We start from the raw sequence: 10,511 nt of genomic DNA on the forward strand, positions 1-10,511 counted from the left end.
TGCCTCTCCATCTCTGCCCACAGCCCCACACAGCGCTCCTCAAACTGGGCCTGCTGCTCTACCCGCTCCCCCTGTCTCTGCTCCGTCTCCAGCCTCTCTTTGGCCAGCTGGGCCTCTTTGAAGCACACCTGCAGACACTGTGAAAGAAGAACAGGAGGGGGGAGGGGGACACAGGGAATCAAGAAGGGATGGAAGGAGGAATAGAGGGATGAAAGGAGGGATGAGAGTGCTGGTGGTCAGAGCTGGCACTGGGCTTTGTAGTTGTGTGTCTATGCCTCAGGGCTGGTAAGAATGAGTGTAATCTTAGGCCAGACTGCTGTACCTTTCCCCAGAGTGCAATTACGGAGGCAATTACTCCTACAGTAGGACTAAACTGCTAGCCATACATCCCATCTGCCAGGCCTGGTCTGGGTCCTGAGCTGCTGCTTCAATGGGCTGTGTTCTTGATAACTACACCCAGTTATGATAACTACACCCATCATAATTCCCTGAGGGACTGGGCCTAGGAGAGGCGGGAAGGGACTAAAGCACATAGACCTACTCTATCTACTCCATATGTATGAGAGTTTATAGACTGTAAGGGAATTACAACCTGTAGCTGTGAGTTCACAGTCTCACTTACTGGATAATGTGTGGGTTATAGTGATAGGTTTCATCTTTACGGCGCAATAATCAGTGCTGGTATTTGAGATGGAGGTTGAACACATCTGGAGTGAATGAGATGAGATCAGACTGCTGATGGTTAGAGTGAAACCTTGTGTTGTCTTTTTTCCTGCGGGAGTCTCATGTGTAACGGAATGGAAGAGCCAACCATGTGCCAATTACCTTCACTTCTAAAGTAAGCACATTAAAATGTGCCTGTCACTCAAGCTGTGAGCTTTGGGAAATAGGAAAACGATGAGGAGAGAAGTACAGGGTTGCAAGTGTGCTGAGGGGATATAAAATGTACTGCGCAAATATTTCTGTACTGTTTTTCTTAATTAGAATATTCATATAGTATTATCACCCCTTTATCTATGGTTTGTCTTTGCAGTGTGTGTGTGTGTGTGTGTGTGTGTGTGTGTGTGTGTGTGTGTGTCATTAATGGGTCTACCTCTGCCTGTTGTTTCAGAGCTCTCTCTGTGTCCTCTTCTGCCCTTTGTATAAATGCTTCCATCCAGAGGAAGTCCTCCTGTGTGCCCCCCACCTCACCCTGCTCCGAGCGGTGGCAGAGAGGGGACATACCAGGGTCCTGGCTGGGGCTCCTGGAGGTGGTGGAGGATGGAGGGCAAAATTGCTCCCCCAGCGCTGTAACAACCATAACTCAACAGGCACAGTCTCATTAGCTCACATAATGAATCATGTGTGTTAGAGCTGGGCTGGAACCAGAGCCTGCCCTGCTCACACTGTGGCACTAAAGGACCAGAGTGTGCAGTATAAACCTATAAAACCGTTGATATTGTATGTAGAAAATGACTTCAGTGGGACTTTCATCCATGGCCCTGACAGCATGTTCCTTTAAGAGGGAGCAGAGGAGAGCGGAGAGAGAGAAACTCAAATGTAGACATTTACCATTCCGCCCACAGAAATGTGTCATCATCTTTCACCATGCTAAATTGCCCAGGGTCAAACCGAAGTGTGCGCTCTGAGTGCTTTTGCCCCAGGATTAGCGGATTCAACAGCCCATGGTCATTTGAATAATTGTTTTCAAATGTCTTTCTTAATGTCAGAATGTTTTTTTCACCCTAAGGAGTGTTTCCGGTGATGACGACTGAGTTTGTGGAGCAGGAGCTACAAGGGAAGCTACAGGAGGATTTCTTATCCTTACAGAAATACAAGAAAACATTCAGTGCAAATAACAAACTGCTCTCAAGCAGATACTGTATGCCCTAGGGGTCTTGGAATAAGAGTACAATTATTACATTAAAATCATTCCTCATTGTTTGAACTAAAGCCGTGGAGGCTGTCTAAAAGCAATGGGAAAATACATAGAGTGTAGTAGAGCAGGGGTTACACAGAGAGAGACACAGAGAGAGAGAGAGGGTGAAGTGTTGTTCTACTCGTACCCATGACAATCTACAGTATACTCTTATATTTAAGTAGTAATTCATCCATGTATGCAAATGGAGTCTAAGAGTCTCACCCAGGATGTGCGTGTGCAGGACCCTCTGTGTGGAGAGGGTGGTCCGGTTCATCATCCCCTCTAGAGTCTTCATGCAAGACATTACCACCCCCCTGACAGGGAACAGACCCTTGGCTGATAGATGAAGTGAAGCCCCCTCGTCCTCTCTGCTTGCCTCTGTGTCACAACAGGCCAGACCAGGCCGATCACACCAAAAGTGGAGATCACACCACTGGTTCTGCACTAACGCTCTCTCAACCTGACCCTCACCCGTCTCTTTCTCCGTCTCACACACCACTTCACTTATCCAAGGCTCGCTCCTTCTCTCTGAGGCAGTCGCTAAGCAACTCTCACAACACAACAGTGTAGCTCTCCAACTTGGCACTCAACTCTACTTATACCCGTGGTTTCATACAATGTCAGGGGAGGCTGGTGGAGGTAGAAATCAGAGGACTGGAATGGAATGAAGAATGGTATCAAACACGTGTGTGTGTGTGTGTGTGTGCTCGACAGCATGCATGAAAGGTATATGAATAGGTTCTTTTTCAGAATGCAATGATCTAAGGCCCCCTTGTCGGTTCTTGTTTATGAAAGAACTCAAGAAAGCAGAGAAAAAGAAGAGTATGAATACTTCTGAGATGTATTAATTCAGATCTATAATAGACAAGTAAAGGCAAATAATGACATGTATGGTTTTGAGGGAATAGAATTGTATTCAATCCAATTTGACTCAGACATCAAACCCACCTGTAGGAGTTTCCCCCAGGTGGACTCTTCCTGAACCTGCAAACATACTCTACTACAGCAAGGAAATAAGATGCAATAAAAAGTTCACTGTAGTATTTAATGCACTCATACAAACATGACTTGTGCTACAACAGCCAATCTCCCTATACAAGGATCACTCACACTCACTAAAAACATACTTTTGCAGTATACATTGTGTCTACAGCAATTAACTAGAGTACATTCAGAAACTATAATATTCATCATGGCTTTACAAAAATATACATTTACTGGCGCACATGTAGCGACAGCTTGGCACGTACGTACAACAACAATACAAAAAAGAAGACATCTCAGATACCTGCTTACAAATCAAAGATCACTTAAAGAGTATGGATGGCACTTGAGCTATAAGCAGGTAGGGTTCTTCTGGGCAGCACTGCACGACTGACAAATACAGGTAAACACTCCCCCAGAGATACTATGACTGCAAGATGTACTTTCAACACCATGGTTACAGAGACCGTGCACCACACTGGAGTCTGGTTGCGGTTCGTCCCCGTCTGGACCTGAGTGGTTCTGGACGTCCTCTGGGAGGAGGAGGAAGCATGTTAGCATGTTAGCACTCTCCATGGTGGTTTTATGCCATGGCATTTTGAGACTAGAGATTAGAAACAATCACTTGTTGGATCTAAGGGACCCAACTCAACTAAATATATCCATTGCAAGTACTCTCACTATCATACACAACACTCTCGTAGTGGCAGTTGAAGTTAAATTTGGTTCAGTCCAGAGGAGGGGTGTTGGTTGGTCATAGTTGACTTGGCTTAGTTCTCCAGCACTGGCTGATCCTGACCCCCCTCGTTGGCTGGGCTCAGTGGACCGGCCCACCAGATGGTCAGGGCGTTGTCGTTTCGGATGTCTGGTGTTGATATCATGGGGTCACCCTCCGAGTCGGAGCCTGAGTCTCCCTCACTGTCCCCCGGTGAGATGAACTGGCGCTGCCCGCTGGATGACACCAGCAACGGCATGAAGGGGTGAACACTGGAGAGGGAGAGAGACAGAGAAAAATAATTAAATTAATGAGTTATTGGAAAATGGAAAACAGGATTAAAACCGACATCTGAAACCTCAGCAAGCTTGTGTTCTTTTATAAGAGTGTATACCTCCAGTCTAATGTTCATGCAATCTTGTTGTGTACCTGATGCCATTGGTGCAGTCCCTGTGAGCGTGGAACTGGAGCTGCAGTAGCTCCTCATTGCCATCGGGGGGAGCTGTGAGGGTGTCCCACACTGACACCACTCCCTCTGTATCCCCACTCAGGATGTACCGGCCAGACCTGGACACAGATACCAAGAGACAGTTGGCATTGTAGGTCTGGAGTCACATAAAGTAAGGTGAAGGCTAAGGCCCCGGCCACATAAACTATTCTATCTGTTCATTGCGGATTGAGCCAATGGTTTCTGGGGGAAGTCATACATTGACGGACAACGAAGATGACAAGGGTCTGTCCATGTCCGTTTCGACAGAGACGACATTGAGAGTTAGTGTCTCTGGGGTTAGAGGTTAATAGACTCACGGGTCCAGGTCGAAGTAGATGCGCTGGTTGGTGGCCACACTCCTCTTCAGAGAGAACAGAACCTTGCCAGTGTCCCTCAAGTCCCAGCACAGAATCTCTGAGTCCTACATACACAACACACATCAGTCAAACTTCACTAGATTATATGTGGCAACACAACACTAACAGTAAGTGTGTATACAGTGTGTATACAGTCATTCATAATATAAAAAAGTGTGTATACAGTCATTCATAATATAAAACATATTATGGTTTGTTTAACACTTTTTCGTTTACTACATAATTCCATATGTGTTCCTTCATAGTCTTGATGTCTTCAATATTAATCTACAATGTAGAAAATAATAAAAAATTAAGAAAAACCATTGAATGAGAAGGTGTCCAAACTTTTGACTGGTACTGTATGTTATGTAAGTATTTGGATGTGTATGTGGGTGTATGAGAGAACAAAATATGTTTGTGTGTGTGCCCTGTGAGACTCCATTACTCCTCCCCTACCAATCTGTGAGGAGTGTGTGTGTGTGTGTGTGTGTGTGTGTGTGTGTGTGTGTGTGAGAGAGCTGACCTTGCGTCCACCCGTGTACAGGTAGTGCCCGTCGGGTGAGAAGAGCAGGTGTGTGAGACCTCCGTTGTGCCTGGTGGGCAGCAGTGCCAGCTGGGATCCGTCCTGGCAAGAGTAGAGGCCCGCGGTGCGAGAGTAGGAGCCACAGGCATACACAGACTCAGACGGGCTGAATGCTATGCAGGAGATGATGCCACCCTGACCCTGTTTCTTCACTGGGAAGGGGATCCATAGAGGTTTACATCAAAAACATACAGTACTGTTTCTATTTAGCCTGCTGATATGCAGTATAATCAAACAAATAACATGAATATACAGTACCTGAACAATAGCAAAGTTATTATTGTTATCAGAAATAATGTCTAGTGTTTGATAAACAAGTGCACTTATAAACTCAGTGTTTCCAAGTCCCTTTTAGAGTGTTATATATGACTACCAATAACACATTCTCCAAAGGTAACATACATATTTTAGGATCGGAGTGGCTATTATAATGTAACAATACTGTGTATATCCAAGTACTCTACTCACCTATGGTGGGCCTTTCCTCACAGTCTCGCCCAGGCCTGTCTGTGTAGAACACCCTGACTGTCTTGTCAAAGCCACAGTAGAGCTGAGAACCATCAGGAGAGAAGCACAGGGAGTGGGCTGCAGTCAGTTCATCAAGGTGGTTATAGGGTCTAAAACTAGCCCGCAGGTCACCATGGAACGCATCCCAGATGTGCACGGGGTTGTCACGACTGCTACTGGCAATACTGAGGAGGAAGAGAGGGAGGGAGAGAGAGAGAAAGAAAGTGGTGTACAATCATCTTACATCAGTGTTTGTGCCAAACACATTTGGAATCCTCAGTGACTTAAGCCTCACAATCTAAACCTCTGCTGAGCAGTCGTTTGGCTATGCATGTCACTCAGCCCTCCGTTACGGAAACAAAAAGTTTGTTGTTGCTTCGGGTTATGAGCATCAGATATGCTCTTCTCATCGATATAATTGTGGCTTTGTGAACAAACGCTGAAATCACTGCAGCTCAATTAACTAGAGGAAATTAGCCCTGCTGCTGCATTCTGTTACGGCCCTGTGTCTTTGTTCCTGTTTTGGGAAATATCCAATTATAATGCTACACTGTAGTTAGCCTGGAGCCCTGCCCAGAACATCATACAAAGGAGCCACACCAGTGACCATTCTTCACTCTCTACAGGAGGGTTGCAACACATGGCTTTTGGCAGGGAGAGAGAGAAGGATAAAGAAAGCGAGAGGGAAAGGCATTAACAGAAGCACTTTAAGGGAAGGAAAAAAAATACCCAAGACTCCCACAGCCACTCCAGCTACACACACTCAAAACACCACAACATCTAATCTCCACCAATCAAATCTAAGAACCATCCTCAGACAGCCAATCATGCTAACTCTCTATTGTCCACCTGTGAGCTCAACTTGCCATGGAAATGTCTAAAGAGCGTTCAAGGCCATGTGATCTCATCTCCACTATAACCCTTGTTGGTTCAGTTGAGCCGTTTGACGTCTAGGTGAGATGAAGGTTAGTGGTCTTGGCATGGAATGTCAGCTCCGACTAGCATCCTCATCCTGGTTAAACGCGAGCCTCTCAGGCTGCCTCTCAAGTGGTTCATAATAATCTCCTCGTGGTGTTTATGCTCATCCTTCAGCCCCTGACCCCTTTCTCTTTCTTCTCACCCAGGAGAGGTTGCCTGCTTCACAGGGTGAACCAGCACCCATGCTGGGCCCTGATCAGAGGAAACCATTTGGGGCTGCGCGCTGCTGGTAACAAGGCCTCGTTAGCAGCCCTACCACCGTCACCCATAACAACAGCATTCTCCACGGTAACGGTTGGGCGCCATTGATCTCAGCCTGCCTCGGCACACACAGACGATGTCATAATTACAGGGCTTTGCACGGCCAGAAACGCAACCAGAAAAACACACACGCACACACACACACACACACAGGAAGCCACAATAAAAGAAAACCAAAAGTCAGGAAATCATGTGGCACTTAAAAGCATTTGGAGGAGTGTTAGAGGTGAGTCATCCATCAAACATCCCCGAGGAGGTTCAACGGAAGAAAAATGGCAACTGTTTTCAAATAATGAGAGAAATAACAACGCTTTTATAGACTGTTCACAGACTGGCAAACAGCTCGGGGGAAAAAAACAAAAAAGGACTTTTTTTTCTTGAACACAAAGTCTGACTCACTCTCCACTCCTGGAAGCCTCTGGGCTTATAGACCTCCTCCTCACACACAGGCATGTACAGTACTGTATGCAGCTTCAGTCCTTTTTAGTGGAACTATATCAGATGACTAAACTCACAAGCAGGAGTCTGGGTCCAGAGAGCTCATCTTGGGGTACCAGCAGTAGTCATAGATGGTGTCTCCCTCAGCCATCCTCAGCACCGGACTCTGCCAGGGAGAGGGAGACATGGAGAGGAGGAGGTTAGGGGGAGGGGGAGACATGGAGAGGAGGAGGTTAGGGGGAGGGGGAGACATGGAGAGGAGGATGAAGGGAGACATTTGCAGGGGAGGGCAAGTCTACCAACTATTGAGGGGCGCGACTGCTTGCTTTGGCGTCCATGACCATTGGCTATAATATGATTGACAGGTGTGTAAGACCGGCTCACCATCTCAGTGAGCAGGTCCCAGTTGTAGCTGTAGATCTCCGGTGGGAGGTTGTACACACGCAGAACGTTGTCCGCACTGTTGGTCAGGATGCACGAGCCATCTGGAGCCCTTGGGGGGATAACAAAGAGAGTGGCACGGTACAAAGATGCTGAATTCTAGAATTACATTTCTATGGTTGTACAGTATCAACGTGTTTAAAGGCACAGGGACGCTTATAGAACGGACGATACGGCAATACAATCATCCAGGGCAGAGGGAGGGAGTTACCATTTGCAGCCCTTGAGGTAGTTCTCAGGTACACTGGAGTACTCAGCCCAGGAACCAGTCAGCATCTGGGGGTTCTGGCTGAAATCTAGGCTCAGGCTGCAGACATGGAAGGAGTTAAAAGTAGGCTTCAGTACATTAAAGATACATGCGATAACACTAACAACTACTTAAATAACTTGTCTCAAATCTGTACCTCAGACATTTCAATAAATGCATCTTCCAATCCTCTACTGACCTCTGTCCTTCACTGGGGCTGTCAGCTGGAGTGTTGCTCTCCTCATCCACCTCAACCTTTTCCTCTCCTCCTCCCATAGTGTTATGATCACCATTGTCTTCAATCCCTTCATTGCTTCCTCCCACTTCTTCTTCTCCTCCTCCTCCTCTTAGCTCACCTTGCTGGTTGGCATCTGTCAAACATCCAGATTAGATAAAGACATAAGTACAGTGCGATAGAAGGTCAGTCAGACACAGGTTAAATGAGAAGGATGTCATTTTGTTGGAAATCTGCCACCCCTGGCCAGTGCAGCAAAATTTAGGTTGAAGTTCCAAACAACTACATCCTCCCAAATAATAATATAACCCCCCCCAAAATGGACTTGCAGTGTCTGACATTAGCTGTTGTGTTTCTGCATGTGCGCATGATTTAAAGAGGCAGCTTCCAGAGACAGAAAGGCAAAAATAGAGTCGACCAAGAACACCCCTGGCAGTAACATGTTTGTATGCAAACCGAGTGTCGGGGAGGACGCTTCATTTTAGAAAGCATTTTTCCGGAACCAAAACTACATTCACAACTTTCTTTCAAGAGATCACATTCCCTGATCGCTACCGATTAAACAGTCATTACAACCATTAGGAAGCATTTAGAAAGCTTGAATGTTACATACTGGACTTTTAAGCACTACTAAATCACCACAGTGCTTACCATTGTGAGAACAACATGTAAGTTCACAATCTCCACAACATCCTCTTTGTCTTTCTTTTACCACAGGCAATTTGATTGACACTGACCTTTTCGCTTCACACACACGTTTATTACTTGTTATTATGAAAATAATTAGTGTATAATGTATTTTGCTATGTGATTTGTTGATCTTGAATCTTCATAATTAATTTTCATATCATCAAAGCCCACGCTTCAACATTCAAACATTTGTAGTAAAGGGGGAGTGGGTTTGATACATAAGCAGAATGCCTGCAACCCTGTCTTCTGCATGAGGATACAAGCTTGTATCCTTCAGCGGGGTACCTCCTTGAGGAGGTGAGTACAGGGAGGGTTCCACCTGTTGGACAATTGATACGGTCTTAAAAATCACTATGACTATTGAGAAAGAGCTAGAGATTAACTTAGCCACCAGCAGTACATTACCTTCATCTTGAATCAGCAGGGCCAAGTCCACAGGAACCCCTCCTGCCTGCTCTGTGGGTTCTCCATGTGCCTCAGGTAGCTCCAGGCTTAGAGCCAGTCCTTCTCCACTCAGCCTGGGCTGTTTGGCAGCTGGGGGGCACTCCTCTTCCAGAGATTCCCCCAGTCCAGAGCTCTCACCCTGGGTTACAGGTGGTAGCGATTGAGGAGGCTCGCTGTCTGCCTCTGTATCTTGTACCACACCTGCAACACCTCCGTTTTCACCACTCTCTACCGGACCTGACATCTCCCTCGATCGCGCTCTCTCTATCTCTTTCTGTCCCTCTGTTCTCAGCTGTCGTCTTCTTGCCCCTGGTGTAACAGCTCTGTATTCAGTAGTTTCCTAAGTCAGACGGTGGTGAGATAGGTGCTACTGGGGTAGTGCTTCTTCCTGCAGTGTTGCTGTCTGGGTCTGTGGGAGGATGGGGACATCACAGCACCGGACACTAGTGCACTGCACACATGGTGGGGTTGCGAGATATAGGGAGAGACAGGGCTGAAATCACATTAGAATGACAAGACCAACCTACAAACACGGAGAGCTCGTTTACACATTATCTCATGGTCCTGATCGGATGTGCCTCCACAATTCAACAATCCCACCTGTCAGTATATTCATTCAACACAAGTTCAACGTTGCTGTAGCTAGTACCTATCGACAAACCGTACAACTAATAGCAGGAGTTGACATCACAACATGTATCAAAGATTAATATAACCACATTCAACCAACGTTATAGAATGTAATGTCGGTGTAATAAAAATAGTATATGAGAAGTACCATATATCTGAGATATTAACTAGCTAACTACCATACGGATAGTTGACTCAGTTGGAAGCATCACATTAGCCATATATCTAGCTACTAGTTGCTACCGACCTGTGTTGTCTACCTCGCTGGTAGTATTAAAAGCTTCTCCGCGTGGTCTCGGTAAAAGTAAGTTTCTCTTTTGCAGTTTGAACCTTTTGCTTCCGTCAAATTGGAACTCCAAATGACAACGACCGCAACGTGAGACTCTTCTGTTATATGACCACACTCAAACGGAGCTAGGCACGAGTGATTTTGTAAACACAGGAGGCTGCCATGATGCATCAGCCACTCTTGCTGTTATAGGCTATCGCGAGACTCGTGTAAGAAAGTTCATTTCAATGTAATCGGTGGGATTCGGGTAATATCACCAAGTGGCCAGAAGAGGGAGGAAGAGACCACGAGTTGCCTGTAGACATTGCTCACTTTGCTCA

At 46.2% G+C, this 10,511-nt stretch overlaps 1 protein-coding gene across 2 annotated transcripts; it reads right to left on the reverse strand.

Moving 5' to 3' along the window:
- Positions 1-2,926: 2,926 nt before the first annotated feature.
- Positions 2,927-10,349, reverse strand: wrap53 (WD repeat containing, antisense to TP53). 2 transcript variants are annotated; one of them, XM_083665282.1, is made up of 11 exons: positions 10,150-10,349; positions 9,234-9,681; positions 8,103-8,274; positions 7,868-7,963; positions 7,600-7,708; positions 7,293-7,381; positions 5,500-5,723; positions 4,972-5,183; positions 4,407-4,510; positions 4,029-4,166; positions 2,927-3,871 (listed from the first exon to the last, which is right to left on the reverse strand). In XM_083665282.1, the coding sequence occupies exons 2-11, from the start codon at positions 9,514-9,516 to the stop codon at positions 3,655-3,657; spliced, it is 1,644 nt and encodes a 547-aa protein (XP_083521408.1). In that variant the 5' UTR covers positions 9,517-9,681; positions 10,150-10,349; the 3' UTR covers positions 2,927-3,654. The 2 variants fall into 2 exon arrangements, with proteins under 2 accessions (XP_083521408.1, XP_083521407.1); XM_083665281.1 differs by having other exon boundaries at positions 9,234-9,723.
- Between the last annotated feature and the right edge of the window lie 162 nt (positions 10,350-10,511).

Source organism: Argentina silus (genome assembly GCF_951799395.1).
Source record: "Argentina silus genome assembly, chromosome: 1".
Taxonomy (NCBI): Eukaryota; Metazoa; Chordata; class Actinopteri; order Argentiniformes; family Argentinidae; genus Argentina; species Argentina silus.